General features: G+C 53.2%; 1 protein-coding gene across 6 annotated transcripts in view; it reads right to left on the bottom strand.

Annotated features, from left to right (window-relative positions):
* Sh3tc1 (SH3 domain and tetratricopeptide repeats 1) overlaps positions 1–13,209 on the bottom strand; it is a 42,679-nt gene that overhangs the window by 15,707 nt on the left and 13,763 nt on the right. For 3 of the 6 annotated variants that reach the window (XM_050141138.1, XM_050141137.1, XM_050141141.1), the window contains exons 2-9: positions 11,606–11,827; positions 9,437–9,511; positions 6,740–6,867; positions 6,158–6,263; positions 4,947–5,093; positions 4,106–4,316; positions 3,568–3,644; positions 2,667–2,862 (exon numbers count right to left, since the gene is read on the bottom strand). In XM_050141138.1, the coding sequence (XP_049997095.1) occupies positions 2,667–2,862; positions 3,568–3,644; positions 4,106–4,316; positions 4,947–5,093; positions 6,158–6,263; positions 6,740–6,867; positions 9,437–9,511; positions 11,606–11,780 (1,115 nt within the window). In that variant the 5' untranslated portion in view covers positions 11,781–11,827. The remainder of the gene's footprint in view (positions 1–2,666; positions 2,863–3,567; positions 3,645–4,105; positions 4,317–4,946; positions 5,094–6,157; positions 6,264–6,739; positions 6,868–9,436; positions 9,512–11,605; positions 11,828–13,209) is intronic. The other 3 variants (XM_050141142.1, XM_050141143.1, XM_050141139.1) reach the window with 2 other exon arrangements.

Genomic DNA, 13,209 nt, shown 5'->3' with positions numbered 1-13,209 from the left:
GGTGGCTTTTAATCCCAGCACTTGGGCGGCAGAGGCAGGAGGATCTCTGAGTTCGAGGCCAGCTTAGTCAACAGCATGAGTTCTAGGACAGTTAGGGTTGCACAGAGGAACCCTGTCTCGGCAACAAACAAACAAACAACAACACCCAAAACCCAAGAGGACCCTTGTTAGGTCCAAGATTAAGAAAGACTAAGTGAACAGGAGAAACAGCTCAGAAATTAAGAGTACTTGCTACTCTTGTAGAGGATCTCTGAGTTTGCCTCCTAGACACAACCATCTATAACTCCAGTTCCAGGGGATCTGATGCTCTCTTCTGTTCAAACACCCATTTGGTGCATAGACTGACATACACACAGGCAAAACACTCACACACATAAAATAAAATAATCTCTCATTTTTTTAAAAAAGAGATTTAGATTATAAAGGTCCTGGGAAGGTGAGTGCCTGGGCAGATTCTTAAGCCCCACTTGAACCGTCCCCTGTGAAGCCACCATTCTTCCCACAGTACCTAACACAAGGACAGGGCTCATGTGGCCATGAAACCAGGCAGAGGACACAGAGAGGGACAGAGGGACAAAGGGAAGAGCGAGGGAGGGAGGTATTTTGCCTTTAGGACTAAGTTAGCAGGGAAATGTGAAACTTTAAAATGCACCTTCTATAGACCAAGGAAACCACAGCCCAGCCCAGCCCTTGGCCTCCTCGGGCCTCTGAAGGCTGTGGGGAAGGAGGGAGGCGGGTGACACAGGGAGTGTGAGCCGCTCTCGGTGGTCATCTTTGGCTGTAAACAGGATGTGAACAGGTAGAGATGTGAATTTTTTGAGTTTTGACACTCACCCTTGGCTTATACATGAGATCCTGGCTTTAAGAGCCAACTACTGCAAAGGTGTAAAGGTCTGTGACTTGCAAAACTCATTCTCAGAGGGTCTGGAGACAAATGGAAGGGGGGGGGGAGAAAAAGGAGACGAAGCAACCAAGGTGAGAAGCTGGCTTCAGCCATGAGCTGGTAAGGGATGGATGCTGCTGTCTGCTCCTGCCTTCTCTGTCTCAGATTACATCAAGAGAGAAAAAAAAGAAGAACCTCTGGGCTGTTCCCAAGGTGGGAGCCCCCAGGTTTAAGGCAGGAGAAATGCCAGAAAATATTTGAGTGACAGAGAAATGGATACAGTCCCTTGCTGTGAAAGATGATGCCAACACCCCCAACGCTCCAGGGAGACAGGGGAAAATGGACCAGAACCCAGCTCTTCCAGCCCAGAACCACCAAAGCCACTAGGATCCCACATCTGCCAAGAGGCCAGGGACGGAGGATGCATTGCCTGGAGAGCAGTGCCATCTCTGTATTGAGAGACCAAGGACCCAGCTGAGCTAATGAGGTTATCACATAAAGCGACACTGCACAACTCAGAAGGGGAGAGCCCAGAGTTCTCTGTCCCTGGAGCTGGGTGCTGAGTCTGTGGAGGTCACCCAAGGGGCGTAGATAGGCTGTGTCCCTATTCCGCATGTGTGCTGACCTTCTGATGGGGTGCTGGAAAATGCGGCTCTAAGTATGACCAGTACACAGGTCCAGCCAGTGTCTGCCTGCTCTGACTGACAGGGTTACTTTAAATCGGGGGCTAGAAGGGAGGGGACTCATACGGATGGCAGCAGCCTTAGAAACTGCATCTGAGAGTCAGCTATGGGATCCATTGGCAACAGGGCCATTGAAACATGTCCAGTTTGAGGGAGGCGTGGCTATAGAGGGGACAGGAGCAGAGGACAGGTTCTCTGCATACACCTCTATTTCCAGGCTCTTCGACTGAGGTCTTAATCAGGCCACGTCCAGGGGAAACCAGGAACTGACCAACAGTAGGCTCAGCTGGGCTCACTGGACACTCCCCGGTCACTCCCCACCACTGTCCAAATCTATACAGAGTTCATCCAGAAATGACCAGAGCACTCCTTTGGAGGTCCCCTCGGCTGGAGCAGATGCAAGCAGACAGAACAGGGCCAGGGGTTAATGATTAGGAATGGGATTACAGGCTGGCAGGGCCCCCGGAGAAGCAGGTGACAGCAAAGGGTTACCCACATCTGTTCAGAGCTGAGCTGATGGCAAGTGGACTCTGAGGCCATGGAAACCAGGTCCAGAAGCTTCACAGGGCTTTGTGTTGAAGAGGGGACATGGAGAACCCTCCAAATGCCTGTGCCCCTGGAACCTGGGAAGGCAGCCTTTGGGAATTGGGTCTTTGTGACTGTCACCAGCAAAGCTGAGACAGATAGTTGCAAGGAGGAAACAGACTTGGCTGAGGAGTCACTGGGAACTTGAAGAATCCAGTCAGAAGCCAGGGAGGCCCAGACCTGTGGGTGCTGGGCTCAGCAGGAAGGCACACTCCCCACTCCCCAGAGCCACAGCAGCTCAGCAGCTGCACCGCACGCTCCCACTGTGGAGGTTATACCTAGCAAGTGGACACTTTTCACCAAAGCATGTAGAGCTGACACTGTGAATGGACACCCTGGACAGTCACACACAACCCGCTGGTGGCAGCCTGGACGGGCTGAGTACAGTTCAGTGGAGGAGGAGAGGGAGGAACTGCCCAGGACAGTACCCAGGTGGCTCCTGAGAGGTTAATGGAGGATGGCAGCATCCCAGTAGGAGCAGTGTGGGGTTCAGGAAAGGGACCTCTGCCACTCACTCAGATGCCGGGCCCTGTATGCTGACGAGGCCAGTCCTCACAAAGCCCACCTGGCCAGAGGCCACGTGCCGGCCCACACACCAGGGCAGGCCAGGCACCTGGGCACCGATGATCTCGATGACATCCCCAACACAGAAGGACATCTCTTCGGGCCCTGAGCCCTGAAAGTCAGCTACCGCAGAGGCCAGGCCAAATCCTGAAGGGAGAAGGCCATGTGGTCAGAGCTGAGGCCCTGTGGACAGACAGGGTAGCCCTCAGGAGTCTGCTGGGCCAGAGGTGTGTGAAATGAAGCCTGCCTCCTGAGGTCTGAGGAGCTGGGTCTCTCCATTTGATCCTCATACCAGATGGGCCACCAAGGCTGAGACACTGGTGAATTCAGCCCTAGGCCACCAGCCTTCGGGAATAGGACTCGGCCTTACGCAGCTTAGACTGTGTGCACGCAGCAGGCACAGGAACCATCCAAACACCAGCAGGCTCCACAAGGGGAAGAGAAATCTGTTGCCATCCTCACCCCAAGGGCAGCCTGAAGGACCAGTTCCTCATAAGGAAGGCCCAGGACAGGGCCAGAAAACTTATCCACCCTTCATCCTGACCCACAGATTGTAGGCCAACCAGTCAGCCAAGCCTAGGATCTTCCAATGAATCAGTCTCAATGGGGTATCCTGTGAGCTCACATTCCTGGCTCTGCGGGGTGTGAGAAGAGTCCCAACACATTTCCTGAAGAGCTGGGCAATTTAGTTGGGCCCTAAACTTCTCTGAGCTTTAGCTAATTCTGAGTATTATAGAAAGGATGTCCTCTTCTGGCTTAGGGAACATTCAGAACAAACACAGAAACTTCCAGAACACTAGTCCCTGCCGTCTTCTGCCACCTCTCCCGCCGGGAGGGAAGTCTAATACTCACCCATCAGCTGGGCCTCAGGCGTCCCCGGTCTATCCATGGATTCATCGACAGGATCCCATGGGACCCTGAGAGTCCACCTGGAGTGTGGAGAAGAGGTCTGTGCCACGGTCTCAAACTGGGACAGGTGTGCCCTATAGAATGCTCAGGAGTAGCAGCCCTTCAGGATGCACAAGGATCCTGCCCCTTCTTCCACATACCTGCCAGGTGTGCGGCTGGTATGTGTGGTGCTACCCAGGCTGGGTGCCTCACCCTAGGGGGCACTGCCGCCCCTGTTACCATGAGCCATGAAGATCCCCCTACCCTCCTCCCCTGGCAAAACACGTGCCCTGCCACTCTCCTGGAGCAACCGGGGCCAGCAATTTGAAGGCCCACAGCCCAGGCAAGGATCTGGATTTCGATTCCTGGATCCTATTTGCTCTGTGGCCTGGTCAAACTGCCCCCACCTTGGGCCTCAGTTTCTCCAAAAAATCTTAGCTGATTCCTGCAGCCCCTCCTCTGTTCCAAGGTCTCAGGATGGAGATTTGAGCTTGGTACCTACTGGTGGAATGGAGTCAAGGGCTCTGGCTCGGCCTCTGCTGCTTCTGCCTTGGAGGATGTGCTGGGCATGGGGGAAGATGAGTCTGTCTCCAGGATGGCCACTCCCAGAGGGACCCCCGAAGTCCGCCTGAGGGCCTGGGAGCCCTTCCTTGCACCCTGAGGTCCCAGCGTCATTCTCACACGGTGGTCAGGACACAGAACAAAGAAGGGCCCTTTGAAAGGACAGACATGGTCAACAGGGTGACCAGCGGGGCAGTCATGGCTCTGTCCAACAGGAAAGCTGCCAGCCCTAACTTCAAGGAGACCCACAGTAAGGGCAGGGACCCTGCAGGAGCCCACTGCACCCTCTTCTTCCCACAATACCCATCTGTGGAGGCCCAAAGGAGGCCCCAACCTCACCCCCACTGACACTGTGAGGCATGCTCAGACTCACTCTGGACCTCAGTTTCCCATCTGCACTATTCAGGGACAGACATGGGATTCCCATGTCCCTTTGCGCTTCGATGTCACCAAGGAGCCTGGCCTCATCTTGGTGTCCACCCATGGCCAGGGGAGAAAAGCAGCCCTGAGATTCATTCCTTCCTGGGGACTCAAGACCCTTTTTCTATAAGGCCAACAAGCTCAGAGCAGGGGCATGGGGTCCTAGACAAAAACCCTTTCTCTCCATTCTCTTTACCCCTCTCCTCTTTGAGAGTCACATGCAGTTTTGTTAACCAGTGACAGTGTCTAGGGCACCTTATGCTACATCATGCCTCCCACCCATGACACTCCTGTGTCTAAAGCTGTCCCCCACAGTGTCCCCAGCCCCGTGAGATCTAACCACGGTCACCGTTGCTGCCCACCTTCCTGGGCGAGGAGGCTCTTGTGTGTCTGCTTCAAGGCATCCTTGCTTACATACATGAGAATGGCCGTCTCCTCCTCCTCACTGGGTGAGAGCAACCAAAAGGTCTGGTCCACCAGCAGGTTCTCCAGGCAGTGGTGCGTGAAGCCTGCAAGACCAGGTTTGACTATCAACAGGCTCCAGGAGGGGCAGAGGACCCCAAGACCTCAAATACCAGACCCAGAGAGGGCCCTGATAGGCGGTTCTTCTCCAGATTCTGTGGGTCTCTATCTTACTATCCGGGCTGTTAGGGTTATACCTGCCCACTCACTCACTACTTCATATGGCCTTGTGTCTTGGGGTTCAGAGATACCAAGAGTGCAGTGCTCTGCACACTGTGATGCCAGTGTCCTCCATGCCCACTTCCATCAATCATGTGCAGGCCTGTGGGATGCTGGGTGTCACTGCCCGCATAGGGACCATCCATCCTGTTATCAAGGACTGCTTAGCTGGGAGGCCTGGCCTCACTCCCTTTATAAAGTCAGGGCAAATGCTGAGAGAACCCTTCATTTACAAATGTCAGCGGACACGGAGGACAGGAACTAAACAGGCTACTTTTTTCTGGACGGCAAAGTCCCTGACTGGTACCTAGAGAGTATCCAAAGGCCAAGCTGACCGATATGAGACTGAACAATGCAGCAGCTTCTGGTGACTCCTCCCTGCCTGCCTGGAGGGCTGAGAAATGGTGAATCCACAGATTGCAGGTGTGAATACATCGTTGTCATCCACAAAGTCCTACAAACCACACTGGGAAACAATTGTACAACTGATTTTTTTTTTTTAAATCTCATGCTTTTTGTTTTTCTAGACAGAGTTTCTCTATGTAGCCCTGGCTGTTCTGGATGGAGCTGGCTCTATAGACCAGGTTGACCTTGAACTCAGCCATTTGCCTGACTCTGCTGGGATTAAAGGGTGTGCACCACTACCCAGTCAAAAACTCATGTTTTAAGTCAGTTTATGAGTCTGTGTTGGCTCACATTTGAACCTTCCTGGACAGCACATAGTCCACGGGCTATCGATTAGACAGGCCTGTACCAGGGTGTCCTTGGGTGCATGCATCCAGCCTCCCTCTGAGAAATGCAGGGAGGGACCACAAAGCTCAGTCCCACATGTAATGCTAGGTTTCTCCAAAGGGGGCTCTACAACCCACTGTGGATGCCCACTGTGCCTTACCAAGAGCATGGTAGGTGGAAAACTTCCATATTTCTTCAAAAGTCTTAAACGTCACCACGATCCGGTCCTGGTCACTGTGGATGGACAGCAACCTGGCTGACAATTCCTTAAGAGGAAGAGACAGTGAGTGACAATATCTTCGGTGGCCTCAGAGAACAGGTGCATGGCTCTGGAGAGAGCTTGAAAAATGGCCCTAGTTGGGATGACAAGTGCGGGATTCATTCCCTTACACTTCAAAAACTCATTATGGCTGTCCTCTACTTCCTATTGTAAGTGGTCAGTTGGGATCCAAAGCCTGGAACCAGCAGCCCAGAGGTACAGTTTGTTGAGCAGCTGGAGGGCCAGGGCTGTACTAGGGGCATGAAGGCGGTTATGTGATATAGCGTCTCACTGAATACAAAAGTCTAAGAATTTCCAGCGTGTAGCTAAAGGAGCTGCCTTCACATGAGCCATGATTCTACCCCAAGTCTGTGATGGTGACACACAGCCCAGTCCTGACCCTCACTGTCCTGAGTGACTCTTCAACTCTGTCACCTTCCTCTTCTGTCTCAACTTGCTCCCTAGGCCCCTGGGTTGACTCACGCTGAGCACACGGGCCACTTCCCGGCTGTCATTCTCCAGCAGGCGGAGCCGGCTCCTCAGGGCCTGCTGCAGGCTGGGGCTCCGCAGTCCACTCTTCCGCCTCACGGCCAACAACTGCAGGGTCAGGTCTGAAGGAGCAGAAGGCAGTTCAGGCAGCTTATCAGGTCTGATGGGGGAAATGCTCCCCACGGCTTCCACCCATCAGCAGGAGTCTATAATACAACAAACTCCACAATGCCTGGAGTTCCCTCCCCAGCCTTATTCTCTCAACTCTTTGTCTGTGTCCTCAAGTAGGGAACAGGGCCCTGGGCCACCATTTATCTCTCCAGTCGTGGTTTCCCTAGCTGTGTCTACCCTGCACAGGAAGAAGGGGATTCGTGTTCCATCCTTCCCATGGGCCAGCAAAGGGCCCATTCAGCCAGGGTCCCTTAGTAACTGTTACCTTCATCCTCCCATTCCCACAACCCAGCTGCAGAGGTGAGCCCAACTCAAACCACCATGGGCATGCCAGGCACTCTGAAGCCTCCATACTGGCTCTTTCCCATCTTCAGAAGGGCCCGCCCCCACCTTTACCAATCTACCAAGAATCCCCACCCTTAAGATGCCTTGGCTGGGAAGGGACAGCTGAGCTGCAGCCAGCTCTCCTGGGCCTCTCTTAGACAGTATTCTGATCGCCACACATCCAGAACCTTGTGTACTATGACCTGGCCTGGCTCCCAGAACTGTAGCTTAGCACAATCCAGTGGGTCTTTCTTCATGATGAATACCCCGTTTGTCTTCATGTTACGTGCAGTGGCCGCCAACCATTTGGGTTTCAGGACTCTTGAGAGCTTCCCAATGTGGCTGAGGTGCCGGTCTTTTCATCTAGCCCAGTAACTTTGAATGCAAGATGCCCATGTGATTAGCGTCTCCACCCTGTCCCCAAAATAAAATCTGTTGGCCCTGTGTGATCCTCTCTGCTGCTTCAAGACGTCAAAGCATCCTCCGCCCTGTCTCAGCTCTTTTTCCTGCCATGCCTGTGCCTAACCTGGACTAGACCTTCCTCTGCTGTCATTTCCTCTAATGCCTCACCCCAGAATCCAGGCTCCTGGGCAGCCAATTTATCTGTCCCAGTGTTTGGAAATGCTAATCAAACTGGCCCCCTGATCCTCAAGGTCACTTGCAGCAGCCTTTTCAGGGGCCGTTCTCTCTACGGAGGATACTGGGGTGTGGGAGAGGAGTGTGAAGGAAGGAAGGAGATATGCTGGTTCCCACGTCCTTGGGATAGTCCAGAGCACCTGTCTGCATCTTCTGGCCTGGGGATTCTGATGTCAATATTCTCACCCCAAGTGGCGAAGGTCCAGAGTCTGAGCAGTGTGGAAGCGTCTGGAACAGTGGTTCTCAACCTGTGGGTCGCGACCCCTTTGGGATTATATATCAGACACCCCCCCCTCAGTCAAGTATTTACATTACAATTCACCACAGTGGCAAAAATACACTTAGGAAGTAGCAACAAAATAATTTTGTGGTTGGGGGTCATGACACCATGAGAGACTGTATGAAAGGGTCGCGACGTTAGGAAGGCTGAGAAGCACTGCTCCAGAATCTCACATTTCACAAGGAACCTGAGCTGTGACCGCTTTTGAACTCCCTCTTCCCAGCAAGGGCAGGCTCTGCATTTGCAATTGCCCAATGGTTCGTGCACCCCAAGCGACTGCGGGCAGCACTAAGCACCCCAAAGGGGGACTCTGAGGAAGATGGGGATAACAGCAAAATAGAAAGTTCAATTGCAGAGCCGGGTGCTCAGGCCTCCCACAACTGGAGATAACCGAGAGGCTCCAAAGGAAACTTCCTTAGCCCAACGCTATATGCAGTGCTCCCCAACTGTCCTCAGTAGATGCTAGTGTAAAGGTGATCCTGACCTTCCAGACTTTCTTGTGTGGAGACACTTAGGATCGAAGGCCTATCTATCCTTAGCACCCTGAAGCAGGAACCTGCATTGCCTTGTTCCAGATAATGTTAATGTGGCAAAGCCCTGGGTGGATTTTGGCGTACTCCCGAGACTCTACACTTGCTTACCTGGTGACTTGGAATGATCCCTCCCCAAGGCCCTGTGTTGAAGTCTTAGTCCTTAGCTTATGGTGCTAGGAGGTGGTGGGGCTTTCAAGTGGTAGGGCCAAAGCTGGGTGTGGTGACTCATGCCTATAATCCTGGCACACAGAAGGCTAAAGCAGGAGGATTGCCTTGAGTTTGAGGCTACCCTGTCTCAAAAAACAAAACCAGCTGGGTGTGGTGGCACACGCCTTTAATCCCAGCACTCGGGAGGCAGAGGCAGGATCTCTGAGAGTTTGAAGCCAGCCTGGTCTACAAGAGCGAGTTCCAGGACAGGTTCAAAAAGGGACAGCGAAACCCTGTCTCGAAAAACCAAAAAAAAAAAAAAAGAAACGAAACCAAAACAAAGACATTGGGGCTGAGTGGGAGTCACTGGAGAAGGCAGGGAGATTGCAAAACCAGTCTCCTCTCTTTCAATTCCCAACCATGGGACAAGTGCTGTTTCCTGACAAGTGTCCCCACTGTGACTTGCTGCCCTAGATTCAAAGCAATGAGCCAGCCAACCATGGTGAGCAGGAGGTCCACCCACTCTACCAACCCACCTCTGTGCTGCTGTCGACAGACCACAGATCTGGTCTGTTGTGAGACCCAGGCCCTGATGCTCACCTGTGGGATACACTGCCATTTGGCGGGGACAGGTTTCAGCAGTCAGCTCAGCCATGCTGGGGGGAGGAGCTGCATCTGCAACACACCAGACAAGGTGATTAGAGGGGCAAGAGATTCTCCAAACAACCCGGTCCTTCAGAAAGAAGGCTTGGCACCCACTGGACTCCTTTCTCATCAGTCACCCGGCATGCCTCATAAAACCCCCCAAAGGGGGTAAGCTGTGAGCCTGGTAGCATGCCACAAGAAACAGGTCCTGACCCAGCATGCTCTAGAACCCGATATGGGCCTCAGAGTGAATTAAGGTGCCATCGGTTGGTATATGCAGCTCCATGCAGTCTTACTCCCTGCAGCTTCAGGACACCGTTCACACCCCATGGCTCTGACCACTCTCCAAGTTCAGATCTCTGACTCTGTCCCCCTTACCAGATGTCTTTCCAGATGCAACGGCAGCATGTCTAAAATTTGCTCTCGAACAATTTAGAAAAATTGTCATGTCTATATATACCCTCGGAGCGAGAGGCAGTGAACACGGAGAAAAACATTCACTGGAGGAGACCAGAGTCGCTTACTCTGTTTCTTGTGACTTCTGCTGCACCGCCCCCACCCTTCCAGGACTCAGAACTAAGGATGTCCTATCCACTGCGTAGCCTTGCTGCCAGTGGTCCTCAAGACAGAAGTCCATAGACTGGATGAGCCTGGTTACAGCCATTCTGATGCCACAGTGTGTGTGTGTGTGTGTGTGTGTGTGTGGTGATGGTGGTGGTGGCGGTGGCAGTGATGGTGGTGGCCGCAATGTTAGGGTTTACTTTACAACCCAGTAATTCCAATTTCTAAGCATCCACTCAAAAGAAATGAAGAATCGGGTCTACACAAAAGCTTATACCTGTGTGTGTGGCAGGTATCCTAACCATGGAGAGGGGCAGGCGAGATGTCCCTGCTGGCAAAGGGGCTTGCTACTGAGCCTGACAACTTGCGTTCAATCTCTGGGACCCACAGAGCAGCCTCCCAAGGGGAAGTTTCTGGCCACATGGCCCACAATGCTTCCCAAGCTCTCTCTCATCTCTGACGCTGGTAGTCTCTCCCTGGGTGGCCTGGGGGTGACCCTCAGGACTTCCCTGCTTATCTGCATGTTCCCTTTTGCTTTCCTGCCCAGGAAAAGGAGAGCCATGGCAAGCTGTGGGTTCCCCAGGCCCCAGCCCAGCCAACCCTCCCTTCCTGGGAGGACCATTTCCTGTTTTTGAGTCAGTACCAGACCACCAGGCTCCTCCTCCTCCTCACCCAGGGGCAGAAGGCCCAAATGGCAGGTCTACAATCGGCAGATGCCCAGCCTTCGCACACCAGGCCTGCCTGGGAGGTTAGGGCTCCCTTCTCTTGGTATGTCATTCATTCTTGTGTCAACCTGGAGTGACTTAGAAGGTAGCATTTGGCTAGCTCTATAGGCCAAAGACCAGACAGCTGAGCAAGTAACAGTCATACAGCATGAGGAAGCTTGAGAAATGGGAGGGCCGGTCCTCTTCCTCTCTCTTCTCTGTCAGGGCCCAAGGAGAGCAGTGATGGGGCCCATGGGGTTGCTAAGGTTGCCTCTCAAGTTTTTCACGTGGGGGAAACTGAGGCCCAAGTCTAGCAGTACCTTGTGTACAGCCATGATAAGAATGAGTCCTCCTGGGATGTGGCCCCTCTGGCTTCCTCATTGTAGTGCCCAGCTGTGTCTGGGTAGCCACACAGCAGGTGGCACCACCCAGGCCTCAGGAAAAGACTTCATTCCTGGTTTGGCCCTGGTCACTATAGAGCCTGAGCCTTGGTTTGCCTTATGGGCGGGCACTCCACTCTGAGTAATGCAGGGAGCCAATGAGGACAAAGCAGGATAGCATTGCGTAGACTAGTCAGTCTATCATGGGTATTTCTAGAACATTCTCTAGATGAGCAAGTTGGCTCCAGGGCAACTTTGCTATCACTGAGGCTCTTAGAGAGGCCCCTGTTCAGCAAAGGACTCACTGGGCCTAGCTGCACTGCAACCAGCTCAGAAGCCTGGCCTTCTTTACTAAACCCAGTGGGCCCAGTGAGTAGCACCAGGGTACCCACGCAGCTCTGTCAGCATGAAGGAGTCAGAAGTACATGCAGTAGACAAGTGGACAGGAGGATAAGATGGGCTTCAGCAGCTGTACTCACCACCTTTGACTGTTGCCTCAGCCTCCTCAGGCCCTGCTCTCTCTTGACCAGTGGGCATGCTCACGCATACACCGTGGATCTGGTCCCCATGGCTACAGCCCCTTGGAGGCTCCTCGGGTCCCCGTCCCATGGTGAATAGCTCAGAAGTCACCTCCTCCTCTCTGGAGCTCCTCATGACACACAGTGGCCTCAAGGCTAAGAGCTGGACATGTTGTTGGCCTTCTGTGAAGAGAGGACAGTGGTCAGATGACAGGTCTCTTAGTGACAGGATGTTGTGGTTAGAGGCAGGTCAAGAGAAGACAGTCAATACAGGGTGCCCAGCACCTCCAAGATCTGGCAGTGAGCTTTGTTTGCCACAGGTGACCCCACAGCCTGATCTGGGGACCAGACCCGTAAGTTGCTGCATGCTCTTCCTACACCTCAGGCCATCTCACCCACCTCTTCAGACCCTCATGTCTGCCACATTTTTACAATGGTGGGGCCTTTGTGCAGAGGCTGATATTTCTGACAGAGAACCCAAACCCTTCACCTAGTGAATCCCCCAAGCAACTTTTCAGAGCTCCACTTGACAAGTTCCTCCCCAGCTCAGTCAGACAGCTGAATTAGGCTTCCTCAGAGCTGGGCACCAACAAGGACATCAAATCAAAGGCACCTCATCTGACAAGACAGGGTGGGTAGGGGTGCTGGGTATCTCCCTTCTTGCTCTCCAGGAGGTCCCTGACAGCTGCTCAGATATCCTTGTAGATGACTCAACACATGTACAGGATGCTGTGGGGACAGGAATGAGCCCAGGCCTCCATCAAACACCTGTGGATGCTGGTTTTCAATGGGATGACCACACACCCCATCTAGCTAGGGGTGAGAGAATCAGCTCAGAGATGGACAAAGAGGGAAAGAAGGAAGAATAGGGGAGGGAGGGGTGGGAAGGAGAGAGAAAGGAGGGAAGGGGTGAGAAGGGATCTCAGTTTTATAGGCTATGGGGTTCCAGACCCCATGACCTCAGTATTACTGGTGACCCCATGACCTGTCACTGTGCCTCACTCTTCCCTGGTGTCAGAAGTGATAGAAGAACAATGTAACGGGACAGCCATGTTCCTGAATGGTTCTATCATCCATCAGAGGGCACAGAGCACCAGATGCAGGTGAGTGAATGGAAGGGGCCACAGGCAGGGCTATGGAACACAGGCTAGACTCTCAGCTTTGGTAATTGTGACAGGGCTAGCCACAACACCCTCAGAAAGGACAAAGGGCCCTATGCAGAGGTTGGCTGAATGTCGTTCAGAACACTCCAGCCTACAGGCCTCTCTCACTTCAGGACAGAGTATCTGCCGAGGGTTGGAGGCTTTCATCTCTGTAGATAGAACAGTCATGGGGACACCCTCTTACTGAGTCCACAGTCTGACCTTACCCTTTCTTACCCCATACTGGGCATGGGATACCCAGATGCAGACCCAGAAACCCAGCTGGCAGAGTGGGACCAGAGCCCACATGTGCTACCACGATTGGCCCATGCCTACTGATCTGTGGTGGGGAACTCCTCCAGCAGAGGTAGACAGGGAAGTGGGGCATCTGGGCTCCCTTCAGATCTAGGATATAGGTCACAG

The sequence above is a fragment of the Alexandromys fortis genome, unplaced genomic scaffold (genome assembly GCF_014885135.2).
Source record: "Alexandromys fortis isolate MF-2015 unplaced genomic scaffold, M_Fortis_MF-2015_v1.1 scaffold_7, whole genome shotgun sequence".
NCBI classification, from domain to species: Eukaryota; Metazoa; Chordata; class Mammalia; order Rodentia; family Cricetidae; genus Alexandromys; species Alexandromys fortis.
Note: the sequence above shows the minus strand (reverse complement) of the source record. Positions and strands in the feature narration are given on the sequence as shown.